We start from the raw sequence: 15,704 nt of genomic DNA, 5'->3' as shown, positions 1-15,704 counted from the left end.
AGAGTGTTGGTCTTTGTTTCGGCAAATAGTTTAGTTGTTTGCAGGTTTGTTTAAACTCCATTTTTAAGCTTTACTAGGCTTACCTTCATTCAGGGATATTTCAGAGTAGTATTCATCTTCACTGAATAACTCAGGAATCCTCAAGGACTCTTCAGCTTGGCTGTTTGAATATTTCTTGACCCTGTCTGAGCTCCTGGAAGTGTTTACCTTACATCTCCATGGTATCTGTCTCTGTCTCTCTCTTCTCCCATCTTCCCTCCCTTCCCCACTTTTTCTTCCTTCATTTTGCCTGTTCATATGGAATTTCATTTTTCCTATGCCTGGCCTAGTACTTAGCAAAGACTCAAGGTAACCCCTGTGTAGATTTCTGCATTTCTTTTCTGCATTCCTCCTTTCTTCTTTTTGAATTCTGCTGCACAACCTCAAGGTGCATCAGCTTTCCTGAACTCTTCTGTCTGACTTCAATGCTGCTAAACTGCTGGGTTCTGTTTGGGTTTTCTCTGACTTTGTCCATGATCTAGAAATCACCTCCTGATAGATAACTCAGATAATTATTAAGCTCACCTTATTAGTTTCCCTTTTTCAGAGATTGTATAGTTCTGTGTTACCTGAAGTCTACTATCTGAAAACAATTGTTTTATATATTTTAGCCACTATTCTACTTTTTAAAAGTGGAAGTTCATGTCTGTTTCTTATTAGTCCTTCATAGCTGGAAGCATAGTTTATTTTTTTTTAAGCTGTAATTACTGATTATACTACTAGGTTTTATGTTCCCTAAGGAAAGATATCTGACCATCTTTCTATCTATAGCTCAAAGAAGGGAGTAAATAGTTGTTAATGATGCTCTTTGATTAGGAAAGGCACTAATTTTCTGTGGTGAAAGTTTTTATTTCATATTCTTATCATACTACGAATTTTAAAAAATTGTGATCTGCTTTAAAAAATCACAATTAGCCTGGCAGGTATGACTCAGGGGTTGAGCTTAACCCTATGGACCAAAGATTGTCATTTGATTCCTGGTCAGGGCACATACCTAAGTTGGGGTTGCAGGCTGGGTTCCCAGGAGGCAGAGCTGATCAATGATTCTCTCTCATCATTGATGTTTCTATCTTTCTCTCCCTCTTCCTTCCTCTCTGAAATCAATAAAATATATTTTTTTTTTTTTTTTTTTTAAATACATTTTATTGATTTTTTACAGAGAGGAAGGGAGAGAGATAGAGAGTTAGAAACATCGATGAGAGAGAAACATCGATCAGCTGCCTCCTGCACATCTCCCACTGGGGATGTGCCCGCAACCCAGGTACATGCCCCTGACCGGAATCGAACCTGGGACCTTTCAGTCCGCAGGCCGACGCTCTATCCACTGAGCCAAACCGGTTTCGGCAATAAAATATATTTTTAAAAAAGATCACATTAGAATTTTAAAAACCATTTTTGTGAAACAGTTCTGCACCACGGCAAGGAAGGAAGTACCAACATTTAATTAGCCTAAAATCAACATTTCTCTTCTCATGATAGTATTCGACCATGCCTAAATTATTCTGACTTTAGTTATTCAGTTTATAGGATTTTTTTAGACCTCTTTTCCTGTTACCTTTATTTTTATTCCCTGTTTTTATTTTATTTATTTTCTTTTTGCTCACATTACTATAAGGTAGCCTGCATGAGGGGGAGAGGCGGATAGCTAGCACACATGCAAATAAAGCTTAGAATTTGTTTTTGATACAGTTTTAATAATGTTTAGAGGTTGCCAAAGTAATGTCTAAATCTTGTTTTAGATTTCCATGGCTGTTGGAAATAGAATTTTTTTCTTTTGGTGTCTGCTATACAGGTGTTTAATTGGCTATCATTCTTTAACCTGTCACTGATATTTGAAATACACCAGAAATTTGAATAATCTTTTTGATCTGTTATAGTGGGAACATGAATATGATAGAGAAAAGACAATGGGGAAATAAGGTAACATTCTTTGTTGCCGGGAATCACTGGGTTTTATACTAATTAGCTTTGGTGGAGTTGACCAGATGTTTTCGGCATGGAGCCATGTGTCTCATCAGTGAATGTGTCTCGCAGGCAACATTGTTAGATTTTTCTCATTCTATAAACAATGTTCCAAAATATAACTAAACCCCAAAGTGTGTTTATCTTTTTGGCTTAATTTCTGGCTTTCTGTCCATTCTAAAGTTTCTCTCTAGAGAAATTGCATTTTATTGCACATAGCTTTTTATACCTAATTGTACTATAAACACCATTCTGTTTACACAAACCTTGTGAATTGCACTGTTTTTGAGTCTGTAAAAATTTAATAAAACCAACCATTTCAGATTAAACTATAATTATATTTCTAAATTTAGAAGAAATAAACCTTTCTTCCCTCTATGTATTTGGCCGGGCTGGACTAACTTTTTTATTTTTGGAACACACAAAGGAAAAACAACAACAAAAAATTAAAATAAAACCAATCTCTAATCTTTAGTTTGTGGTATTAAGTGCATTTGGGCAAGAAGAGAATTTCACTACTGTGAAATTCATTCTTAAAATCTAAAATAGGGCTGTAAGTACTTTATTTATAGATTTGGAATTGAATTTTTCCTATATAAATATATCATTGGAAATTAGGAAATTAAAAACATGAAGAAGATTATCAACCATAATGTTGCTACCCAAAGGAAAAAAATTATGGTTAACATTTTTGTATGTATTTTTCTACGTCCTTATGTTTGGGTATATTTAGTGATTATATAGTTTATGCATGCATATATATTCATAATCTATACATGTATACATATTTATAATGTTGAAAAATGTTATGATTATACTTGTTGTAAGTTCAGATTTTTAAAAAAAATTCTCAGCTGAGGATATTTTTTTCCATTGATTTTTAGAGAGAGAGTGGAAGGGAAGGGGGAGGGGAAGAGAGAGAGAGAGAGAAACATCAATGTGAGAGACACATTAATTGGTTGCCTCTCGCCTGCACCCTGACCAGGGCCAGGGATAGAACCTGCAACCCAGGTGCCCTTGACTGGGAATCGAACCCGACCTCCTTTGGTGCGTGGGCTGATACTCTAACCATCTAGCAGTACTGGCCAGAGCTGTAAGTTCTGTTTTTGAAATAATTTTCATACAAAAGTATTATAAAAATTTTGCTATTTTATTAGTCTTTTACTACATAGACCTATAATAATGTGTCTAATTCCTTGTTATTTGACATCTCGATTAGTATTTTTATTTGTTAATAAATATAACTAATTCAAGAAACTTATGCATCTAATTTGTGTTTGTTTGCTTATTTTTGAAATGTAGCTGTTTAGAGTACTTGTCTCGGTAAAATTCTTCAATGAAAACTTGTATCATTAGTACATACTTGTTTACCAGCAGGCTGTGAATTATCATTTATTGAAATACCTGAAAATGTTACCCATGATCTTTTAAAAATATTTATCAGTTTGAGTGACAAATTATGTTTTTGATTTGGATTTATTAACATATCAGTTCAACTTCTTTTTTCAGATATGCGCCTTTAAAAAAATTCTTTTAAGACTTTTCTTGTTCACTGCTTTAAAAAAAAGCTTAAGTGTATATGTTGCAAATAATCTTTACAAGGTTGTTGTTTTCTCTTTATTCTTATTAATTATGTTCTTTTAATGCATAGCTTATTTTGTTTTTACCTTGTTACCTTTATCATTTTCTTATGCTTATGGAAGCTTTTCTTCCTGTTAGATAAATATTGTCCCTTTTTCGTTATGAAATATTTCTCTGTATTACAGCAATATTTATTGTCTTAAACTATTTTCTCTTATACTAACATAGCTATTTAAGCATTTTTATGATGACTTTTTGCATGGTATATCTTACTTTTTCTACTTTGTAACTTATTTGTTTCTTAGAATTTAAAGTATGTTTCTTATAGACAACATATATTCATATCATGCTTTTTAAATCCTTTCTGACAATGTCTGCCTTTTAGTTGGAGTGTATGTAATTGTTGCTATGGTTGGATTTTGCTTTTTTGTTTTCTATGTTTTTCATGTCTTTTTTGTTCTTCTGCTTTCTCCCTTTTTTGGTGTTAAATAATTTTTAGTGTGATATTTAAAAATACACCTGTTAAATTTTTTAAGTATTATTTTTGAGTTATTTTTTTAGAGGCTGCTCTATGGATTATAATCTGTATCTTAATTTATTATAGTCTACTTTAGGTCATTGGTGGTACAATTTTGGTATAATGTAGTGGCTTTGCTTCAACTTAGCTCCATTTCTTCCTTCCTCTTTTGTACTATTTTGCCATATATATTATATCTATATATTTTATAGAATCTACAATGCAGTGGTATAATCATTGCTTTAAAAATCTTTTCATGAAATTGAAAGGAAAGAGAAGAATATTTTTTATTATAATTTACTTGTCTTTTAAATGCATATATTTATTAATTGTTAATAATTTGAGATTTTCCATGGATGTTTTTATTAAAAAAGTTAATACTGGATTTGTCTTAATGTACAGTGAAAACTAATTCAGGCTAGAAATTTTGCCTGAGGAATATATCTGTGACCCTAAAACAGACTGAGTTGAGCTAAAGGTGATATAATTCCTTTTATAGGCATTACCCTGCACTGAAAACTCTGGAACATCTAGAGCATACCTATCTGCCTCAAGTGAGCCACTATCGATTCTGCAAGGTGATGGTGGATAATATCCCTAAGCTTCGTGAAGAAATTAAGGATGTCTCTATGTCTGATCTCAAAGACTTTCTGGAGAGTATCCGCAAGCATTCAGACAAAATTGGAGAGACTGCCATGAAGCAAGTAGGTCTTGGGTTTATGACAGGTTGGCCAATGACTTTGCAAGTGTTTTGTTAAATTCTTTTGCTTTGTGTCTTAATTATTTCTTGTCATTTTAGGGAAGTCCTTCATCTTTATGGGAACACACAATTAAAAAATGTGTTTTATTTTCTTAACAGAGAAAGGAATTAATTATATATATATATATATATATATATATATATATATATATATATATATATTGCTGTGTGCATGTTCAGTAACTACTGATTGATTGTAATAGTTTATATTGGGGCTTTGATGAGGTTTTTGTTTTTTGTTTTTTTGCTTGTTTGTTTTTAAATACTACCTTTGGCTTTGGATATGATTTGAAGCCCAAGATTTTTAAAAGTTCTCTTTCTAGTTAATGAGCAAATTTGTGCTGCAGGTATTTTTGGTTGATTATTTACTGTGTAAGCAAACTGTCATGTTATAGATTTGAATATTTCTGTAATTTTTATTTCTGTATCATTGGGTGTCAATGAAAAAGGCCTATGGGAAATGCTGTGAATTATGATCATAGAAGGGATTTATATACAGCTTATAAATTAACAAATATATTAGAAATCTTTAGATTTTTTTCCTTTAGTTTCGTCATCTTTAAGTCACCAACACCACAAGAAGTATCTGGATTTCTTTTGTATTATGAATAAAAGAGCAGGAATGATTTGCAGTGCTACTTGCTTTTTTGAAATATGTCACATTGATTTTATTAAAATTTCTCAGTATACCTTATGATGTAGCCTGCAACAATAGAGGATTCATTTGTTTATGGAAAGTTTTTTTTTAAATTTTTTATTCTGCATACAACTGTGTTCTTGAAGAAGTCATTTGTGGTTCCTATTCTGTAAGGAAGGAGGGAGTAGGCCATGTTTGGGTCATATGGTATTCTCTCAGATGTCTGTTTGATTCTGCAGAGGAGATTTGCCTATTGAGAATCCCTTTCCTAAGGGAATGCAGATATTCATTTCCATTTCTTCTTTTTAATTTGGTCAGTGTTATATTTTACAGAGTGGAAAGTTTAAAACTAATTGGTGATAAACCTGGTAGAGATGTTATCATATCTGTTTTTAGTGCTGAAGAAACAAAATTAAATCATTGAAAATATACCTTTGCACTGCTGGTTGACTTTTTTTAAAAAAAATCCTCACCCAAGGATATGTTTCTGTTAATTTAGAGAAGGAAAGAGAGAGAGAGAGTGAGAGAGAAGAGATAAACATTGCCTCCTGTGCTCACTCTAACTGTTTTGCACCCGCAACCCGGGTATGAGCCCAGACTAGGAATAGAATGCTCCAACCACCTGAGCCACACTGGCCAGGACGTAGGTGATGTTTTGAGTATAGGGATAAAGGTATCTTGTAAGGTAAGTCTTTATTGTAGTTGACTAATTTTTTCCTAAACTTTCAGAATATAGGATAGTACAAAGCCACTGTGGAAGCTTCCTTTTAAAATGTTTCCTTTCTTTGGGGTTTGCTTGAAAAATTAACTTGACTTCCTTATTGATAAAAGAGAGGATTCCATGAAGATTATTATTTAACTTAATGTGAGATTACTTGGTACCTTTATTCATCTGTAGAAATTAAGGCCCAGGGCAGAGAAGTGACTTGCTCAAGTTTAGACAACTTGTAAAGGTCAGATTTTATAGTAGAATTCAGGTTAGATTGAGGTGATTTGTCTACTGTGGCACTCTATCTATGTAAAAGGTTACTGTTAGCTATATTTTTGTCATCTAAAGAAATGTTTTGTGAATTCAGGACTTTTAATTAACTGATAATCCTTCATTCTCCCAATAAAAATTTCATCACCCTATAGCTATTTTGCATATATTATTATCTTATGTTATATTATATACTAGTGGCCCAGTGCATGAAATTCATGCACATTAAAAGGGAATTAGAGGAAATACTTTAATATTGCTATTTGCCCTTTCTCTATAATAGAAGTGTCAGAGATGAAAGAAAATTAGTAAAATGTATATGAAAATCTTCCTCTTGTCAGAGTCTGGGGCACACCATAGGACCCAGAGTCAAATCCCTGCCCACCTGTGTGCACCTCAAAATCACGTGAGACCCAGACCCAGCCAGCCCCACCCCCGTCAAGCCATGCCAGGTGGGGGGCGCAGCCTCAGGTCCCCCAGCCCGGTGCTGGGTGGTGGGGGGGTGTAGCCTCAGGTCCCCTGGTGCACCCTCAGGTCCCCAGCCCAGCACTGGGGCAGGGGGTGCGGCCTAAGGTTCCCCAACCCAATGCTGGGATGGGGGGCGTGGCCTGAGGTCCCCCGTCAAGCCCCACCAGGTGGGCGGGCGCAGCCTCAGGTCCCTGCTGATTGTTCATTACGGCTCGTTACGGGAACCCTGCCTCTGCTGTGGGTGCAGCCATCTTGTGACGGGTGATGGAGTGAGGGTTAATTTGCATATCACTGCTTCATTATATAGGATAAGATCCTTGAATAAAGATATCATGCATCTTTTAAAATCCTATATAATAAAAGGCTAATATGCAAATTAACCAAATGGCAGAATGACTGGTCGCTATGATGCACACTGACCACCAGGGGGCAGATGCTCAACGCAGGAGCTGCTTCATGGTGGTCAGTGCGCTCCCACAGGGGGAGTGCTGCTCAGTGCTGCTCACGGCTGGTGAGCGCAGTGGCGGTGGTGGGAGCCTCTCCTGCCTCCGTGGCAGCGCTAAGGGTGTCCAACTCGTGGCAGTCAGGCATCCCCTGAGGGCTCCCGGACTGCGAGAGGGCGCAGGCTGGGCTGAAGGGACTCCCCCGCCCCCCCCACCTGCCCCAAGTGCACGAATTTTGTGCACAGGACCTCTAGTCTTCTGTAATACTCAAATGCTAAGGAAAGTAGGTGGGAGAGAAACTACCACGTACTTTGTAGATAATGGTCAATAAATTTTTGTTTGAAATCATGGAAGTTGGAAAAGGAGAGTAAATGGTTTATTTATCATTTTATGTCAAGCCCAAAATAGTTTTTCTGATGGTTTTCTTCACAGTGGTGACTTAAGTACTCTTTCCACTATGTTTCCTGTGCCATCTTTAATATGACTTTGAAGATTACTGCAGAAGGGGAAAGACCAAGGAGTGTTACATTTGGGAGGGATTTAAGGGCTAGGCATGGATGCAGCACATTATCACTTCTACTCACATTTCATTGGCCTGAACTTAATTATATGGCTATACTGACCTGCAAGGGAGGCTGGGAAAGGATATCTGATTGTTTCTAAGAGGAGAAGGACACAGGTTTGGTAGATAATTGCTAGTCTCTGACACAGTCTACCCTTCTGGTTATCAAATATCTCTTCACTCTTCCTTGGGCTTTTTCTAAGAGTGGCAACCCAGTCACTGCATCTATCTCAAAGTCTAGTATCTTCCAGAGATACTCAACATTCTCCATGAGATCCATATATGTCTCTTCAAGGGCTGGTGACCAGGAATTAGGATGACAAGTTATCTGGACCTGCATCCCCTACCATCCCCAATTTATAAGAAAAAAAACAAAAATACAATAACTACAACAAAAACTCCCATGTAGAAAAGGGAATAATGGGAGACACACAGTATTACCTGCTTCATAGCAAATCATGTAATCCTTTTGGGTCAGCATTGGGAAATCATTCCGCCTTGGTAGTGAGGGAACTTCTTGCATAGATGTTGACTTCTTGCCCATTGCTCTCCTGGGCTCCTGGCTGCATAGTGCTTTTTCTTTTCTTTTCTTCTTCTTCGTCTTCTTTTTTTTCCTATGTGCTCCTCTGAAGTCCATGCTGGGGAATGTACCTGCCTTAGAAAAAGATTTTTTTTTTCTCTCTCTCCATCTATATTTATATCTACAACTTAGTTCCTCCTTCTCTCCTTCTTTCCCTCCCTAATTTCCTTCCTTTCTCTGCCTGCTTTCTGCTCCTGCAAGTGTAGGGGCCTGGAAGTTGTTTTAAGGCTATGAACAGTCAAAGATTTACTTAGTCCAGATTTATGGGGTTTTGGCACGCTAGTTATCTCAAAACTTAGTAGGCCTTTGATCTGTTTCTATGTGGACATCATACCCAGTGTCAGGTACTATGTGGACATCATTTCTAAATACAATTTTCAGGAACTTTTTTTCTTCTCCCTTGTTTGGTGATGTAGTGGAGGTGGGGTAGGATAGCCCTTGCCTCATGTCACCTTCTTACATTAATGGCTTTGTTTTGAAGCTCTATGAAATAATGTGTTGGGAGACTATACCTGAATCTGATCTTTGTCTCAGGATTGAGTCACTTCGTTCAACTAGAAGTCTTCTAGGGATTTTCTTCCTCAAACACTTACCTTTTTTTTTTTTTTCCTCTTACTGTTTAGGATCTATATGTGTTTAGCTTTATAACCCTCTGAGGCCGAGTTTCTGGACTTCTATTCCCTATAAGTTCATTTTGCAAATCAGTGAATTCTTTTCTATGATCATCTTTTTTTCTATTTTTTTAAAAAATTCTTTCCCAAGGATATTTTTTTCCATTAATTTCTCAAGAGAGTGGAAGGGAGGGAGAAAGGAGAGAAAAAGAGAGAGAGAGAAACATTGCCGTGAGACACATCGATTGGTTGCCTCCTGCACTCACCCCTACTGGGGTTGGGGAACCTGCAACCAAGGTACTTGCCCTTGACTGGGAATTGAAACTTCCACCCTTCTGTCTATGAGCCAATTCTATAACCACTGAGCAAAACTGGCCAGGGTATGCTCATCTTTTTAAGTAATACCTTGTTAAAGCAGAAAGTAAATGCCAATATACACTGTGACTATGACTGCCCGTTCACTTATATAGCTACTGTAGGCACATGGTGTGCTTTTTCATTTGTTACAGGTTTCAGTTTTCCCAATTGTCTTGTCATATTATTACAGGGCTCTCTAGGGTTTTGACTTGTGAAATATATATTCTTGCTGCCTACTGTCTGATCTCTAAATTAATGCCTTTTATTTTAAGGTTTTTTTTTGTTGTTGTTATGGCCACACTGTTCTTCCAACACCAGTTTCTGTTTTCCTTAAATAATGCTGCCTGCTATTGTAGCTAAGCTCCAAAATCTCACCATAGAAGTTTTATTTTTAGCTCACGTAAAGTCTAAAATGGATGTTCTGGTAGGGCGGCACTGTTCCAAGTGATCTTCAAGGATCCAGGACTCTTCCAACTTGTGGCTTTACCACTTCAACCTGTGGCTTTCAAGATTACAGCAGTAGGGAAAAGAGTAATAAATAATACTTGGAGGTTTATTATGGACCAAGCTTGTAAGTGATCCATATCACTTCTGCCAACATCACATTGGCCATAGCTTACACACTGCAAATGAGGCTTGGAAATACAGTCTATCTGTGTGACCAGGAGGAAGAGGAAATAGGTTTGGGAATAGCTAGCTAGTCTCTGTTACAACCTGCTGTTATATAGCCTAGAAAATACTTGTCTTCCATGTTTCTTGCCTATTTTCTTAACAGTTTTATCTCTGACATTTCCCCTACATGTTTGTTTCCCTTCAGATTTAATAATTCAATTTTTAGCATTGTCAATGCTGGTATTAAAAATTTTATTCTTGCCCTAGCTGGTTTGGCTCAGTTGGATAGAGCGTCGGCCTGCAGACTGAAGGGTCCCAGGTTCAATTCCGGTCAAGGGCACATGCCTGGGTTGCGGGCTTGATCCCCAGTGTGGAGCATGCAGGAGATAGCCGATCAATGATTCTCTCTCATCATTGATGTTTTTTTTCTCTCTCTTCTTCTCCCTTCCTCTCCAAAATCAATAAAAATATATTTAAAATTTTTTAAATTTTGATTTTTAGTTCAGCAACCAAAGTTTTGGCTTTAAATAGTTTGTTCTTATCTTTTTTTTTTTTTTTTTTGAAGCCTTCTTTAGAATCATATGAGAAAACGTATGAAAGTCTTATTTATATTGATAGTTGGCTGGGTGCTTCTAGAAATTATGTAGGTGAATATGGGTTGCTATAGTAACCCATGGGGTGGGCTTTGTCCTTGGTACAGTGGAATGATAGAGGCAGTTAGTAAACTGATTTGTCTTTGTGATATACCAGGCCAAAACAAACTACTAGAAGGTTTCCACAATAATTGAGCTTTAATGAGCAAATTAGGTTTCATACTTTTATCTGAGATTATAACTTATTTTTTATTGATTTCAGGGAGGAAAGGAGAGGGAGAGAGAGAGAGATAGAAACATCAATGATGAGAATCATTGATTGGCTATCTTCTGCATGCCCTGTACTGGGGATTGAGCCTGCAACCCAGGCATGTGCCTTGACTGGGAATTGAACCAGTGACCTCCTGGTTCATGGGTCGAAGCTCAACCACTGAGCTACACGGCCAGGCCTAAACTGTACAGTTTTAGTTTGCCTTTGGATGTAGGAAACAATGGTATAGTCCGCTTTAATATGATATCTAGGTGAAAGTGTCTGAGTCTTCCACCTGTCTTTCAATATGCCTGGAAAGCTGCACAAAGGTAAGAAAATGTGCAGTTATGATAACTAGGTTAGAAGTTCAATCATTTAGCAAAATTTGAGGAGAAAATTTAACATTGTTCATTCTACTTTTTTTATTCCACTTTCTTATTACCAATTGAATTTTAGGTTAAGCAGTTATGTTTTTATTTTAAAAAAATCTTTCTTGTTCTGCGATATATATATTTAAAATGGTATTGGATTGAAAGACCTATGGGTTCTGCTATGGAAACAGAGCCATCTTTAAAGCAGGCAGAAAAAACCTTTCTTTTCTCTTATCCCATTTTCAATGTTGACTGTCCTTCAGTGCGTTTCCTAAATAATGTGCATATCAGATTTGGAATTACCATTTCAGCTTGAAGTGATTTTATTAAAAAAAAAAAGTCTAAAGAAGTTCTTTCTTAATTGTCTATTGTTTTCTAGTTCCTTTGGAAATTGATTTCTGTAATTCACTTATGGAATTGATTTGTACAAGAGGGAAGTTCTGTATTTCTTATTCTGATTAGTTTGCATTAAGCTTTGTGAGACTAAATAACATTTATAATGTAAACATTCTTGGCTAGGTTGATTTCTGTGCGAGGCCCTTTAATGAAGGGAAGGATTTATTTACTTTAAAAATTCTAACTTAGGTTTGCCAAATTATATGAGTTATATAACTGATGCTTAGGCAAGGAACTGGTTCCATAAAAGAAATTGAAAGCTTCCAGCCATTCTTTCTTTAGTAACTGGTTTTAAAGAAACTGACCCTTGGGTGAGATTAGTTGTCACCATGGTCCTTTACACCTTATACTTTATTTGGTTAAGTGTTGATTAGAGCAAAATGTACTCTTTTATTTATTGTGTAGACTATCTTTTGACTTAGATCTGGCACAGACTTACCAACCGAGTTCACACAGAACATGTAATGACTGCCAAGGAAAAGCAGTATTGTTGAAACCTCTTTTGTGCTGGATGTTATGCAACACTTCCACAGAATATAGCCTTTGGAGTCAAAGAAGTTGGTATTTAGTTGGTCTGGTATTCTTGGATTAACTTTATATTCACTTTTCTTCTTAATTTTGGTATTTATTTCTTCTTGCTTTTTGCTGATATGGTAGGTGTAAGGTGGAGGACAATGAGAGCTGTTTTATAACAAGGATTCTTGAAGTGAGCAGCAATTAGAATAGCTATGGTAGATAGTATGATTTTTTTTCCTGTTAAGTAATGACAGTTAATAGAAGAAAACTCAGTCATAAACTACTAGAAAAAGTGGATAACAACCCAATTTTTAGTGTTTTGCAGAACCCCCGGGTCTTAGAAATTAGCAGCATCAGGTTCTTCTGGGAAAGGGGGTCAAATCAATGCCCAAACAGAAGGATTGGTTGAATGTCTATTTCAAAAGCAGTTAAGACAACTGATTTCTTCTCTAGCTATTCCTAGCAGTCAACTGCCTTATCTCAGCTCTAGCAGAAGATCAGAGGAGAACAGATGCAAGTTGAGGGTAGGGTTACCAAACTGAAAACAGTGAAAGTTTCTATGCTAAGTATTGAGATTTATCCTTAATCTCACAGCTCTCTTCTGATTTGGTGCCCAGAACTCTGATAGCCAGGCTTAAATCCTTCATGTGTGAGATTGTAAGGTACTCTGAATAATATGATGAGTCCAAGAGAAATGTCCTAAAGATGTGTCCCATGGGTAGTCCCCAACAAAATGGACAAGTCAGATCTCTCTGGAGTCCACAGTTGACCAGACTGATGTACATGCACAGAACTTTCAATCAGCTTTTTAGCGTCCCAATTTAAAATATAAACAGACAGTAAAGGGTTACAAGACATTTAAGAAGAGCTCTAACATGAAAGAGGTCAGAACAAACATGTAGATATTTTACAAGAAGAGGAAAACCAAGAAGGCAAACCAAAACAAACTGTCATCAATAGTAGCATTAAAGAAGTGAGGAAGTAAATTACATGCAAAAAAGAACAGAATGCTACATAAAAGGAAGAATGTAGAGAACAAAAAGGATGTTTAGAAATTAAAATTATGATAGCAGAAACCACTTAGTGGGGGGTTTGGAAAATAAAGTTGAAAAATATCTTCCAGAGAGAAAAGTAGAAAGAAAAAAAGATGGAATATGGGAAATATAAAATCTATAAGAATATTAAGGAGTCATCCAGGAGATCCAGCATTTGATGCTAGGGATTCTAGAGAAAGAAAATGAACAAAAGGAATTCAATCATAGAGATAATATGGGAAAAATTCCCAGAATTCCAAGACATGAGCTAACAGATTAAAAGACTCACAAAGTAATCAACAGAAGGGATGAAAACAGACTTACATTAATGCATGTTCTGAAATCTCAGAAGCCAGAGGACAAAGAGAAAATCCTGAATGCCTTTAGAGAGAAAAAACAGGTCACATACAAAGATTTGGTGTCAAAATTATTTTAAACAATACTAGAAGCTGTACTGTAAGCTAAACTGAAATGGAGCAGCGTCTTTAAAGTTCTAAGGGAAAATGATTTCCTTAGAAATCATATTTCCATATGTAACCACAATACCAAGAAGGTGTGAGGGTACAAGTATTTTCAGTAATGAAAGGCCTGAAAAGTTTACTTTCCACGAACAACAACCAAAAAGTATCTGATATATTCAGGACATAGATAATCCAATAGAGGACAAAGGCAGATAGATTTCCTAAGATGCTGGGTAAGGGAGGCAGTTGGTTGACAGTGGAGTAGCTGGGCAGAAAGTACAACTAGCACAGCGTAGAGCATTTTAGAAGTTTTAAAACATATTCCTACGAAGATGAATATGATAGAACTAGAGGCCTGGTGCATGAAAATCCATGCACTGGAGGGGGGTCCCTCAGCCTGGCCTGCCCCCTCTCATAGTCCGGGAGCCCTCAGTGGCCAGAGGCAACCTGGCCATTAGGGAAGGCTACGTCCCATCACACCTCTGCTGCTGCCACTGCTGGCAGCACAAGCTTCAGCCGGCCCTGGTTACCTGAGCCTCAGGTGGCCCTGAGTGGCTGGGCAGCTGCCATCTGAGGCTTGCCTGCGCCTCAGGCTGGCCCTGGGTGGCTGGGGGGCTGAGGGTGGGTCTGGCTGCACTGTGCGCCTGCTGCCCCCCTGGCTGAGCTAAAAGGACTGTGGGACTCCGGCGGCAGGAGCAAGGAGCGGCTGGACCCGCCGGGGCTGAGGGGACTGGGCACTGCCACCTTTGTGATGGTGTGATGGTCAGTTTCCATATTCCATCATTATAAGATAGTATATTGGATATATTTATGCATATTAAGAGGATATTCAGATAGTTGGGGAGAACTTGGGAACAAAGTAATGATAAGTACATAGAAAACTTAGCAAACATATACATAAGAAAAAACAAAAGTGTGCAAGGAAGGAAAAGTGATTGTAGTATCTTGCATGGCTTGACTGTGAATTGCATTTATATAGTTACTAGAGGCCCGATTCATGAAATTTGTGCAAGAGTAGGCCTTCCTTCCCCTGGCTGCTGGCACCGGCTTCCCTCTAGCACCTGGGACCTGGGCTTCTCTCCGGCTGCCGGCAGGCACCCGGGACCCGGGCTTTCCTCCGGCCACTGGCAGAAGCCCAGGACCCGGGCTTCCCTTGCAGCCGTGGCTAATTCCAGAATGTCATCCGGAAGGATGTCCAGTCTAATTTAGCATATTACGCTTTTATTATTATAGATAATAATTAAATACGAAAAGTTAATTACCAGAGTAATTCATTGATTTATCTTTGTTTTTGAGAGATAGGTTAATGCAGATGTGTGGTACTGGTGTGTTATGTCTGTGAATGAGACCTAAATCCTCATCTTCCCTGTTGGAAAATCAGTGCTTAAAGGTAATGCTTAAAAGTACAAAAACAAAACAAAACAAGACACAAAAACACAATAATAGCCAAAAGGCAGAAGCAACCTAAGTGTTCATTGACAGATAAATGGATAAACAAAATGTGTTACACAAATTCAATGGAACAATTTTTCAGCCTTAAAATAGAAGGGAATTTGGACACATGCTACAACATGGATGACCCTTGCAGACATTGTGCTAAGTGAAATAAACCAGGCACAAACGAATGAATATTGTATGATTCCACTTAGGTGAGGTTCTTGAAGTAGGCAATTCATAAAGACAGAAAGTGAAATGATGGTTTCCAGAGGCTGGGGAGAGACGGGATGATAAGTTAGTGTTTAATGAGTACAGAGTTTCAGTTGGGAAAGATGAAGTTCTGAAGATGGATGGTGATGATGGTTGTATAACAACATGAATGTGCCTAATGCCACAGAACTGTATACTTACAAAGAATTAAAAAGGGAAAATTCATGTTATGTATACTTATCACAATCATAAAACTAAAAAAAACCCACCAGGCATTAGCACATATAACCATGCTGTATAGAGATAAAGAGGTAAGCATCAAAAGAGT

General features: G+C 37.2%; 1 protein-coding gene across 3 annotated transcripts in view; it reads left to right on the top strand.

Moving 5' to 3' along the window:
• Positions 1 to 15,704, top strand: part of EXOC6B (exocyst complex component 6B) — a 494,441-nt gene that overhangs the window by 66,662 nt on the left and 412,075 nt on the right. For all 3 annotated transcript variants that reach the window (XM_070429462.1, XM_070429464.1, XM_070429463.1), the window contains one exon: positions 4,599 to 4,803. In XM_070429462.1, the coding sequence (XP_070285563.1) occupies positions 4,599 to 4,803 (205 nt within the window). The remainder of the gene's footprint in view (positions 1 to 4,598; positions 4,804 to 15,704) is intronic.

Source organism: Myotis yumanensis, unplaced genomic scaffold, assembly GCF_028538775.1.
Source record: "Myotis yumanensis isolate MYYU_CA2020_CCGP unplaced genomic scaffold, mMyoYum1.0.hap1 SCAF_11, whole genome shotgun sequence".
Lineage (NCBI taxonomy): Eukaryota > Metazoa > Chordata > Mammalia > Chiroptera > Vespertilionidae > Myotis > Myotis yumanensis.
The sequence above is the reverse complement of the archived record's forward strand: the minus strand, read 5'-3'. Positions and strand labels throughout refer to the sequence as shown.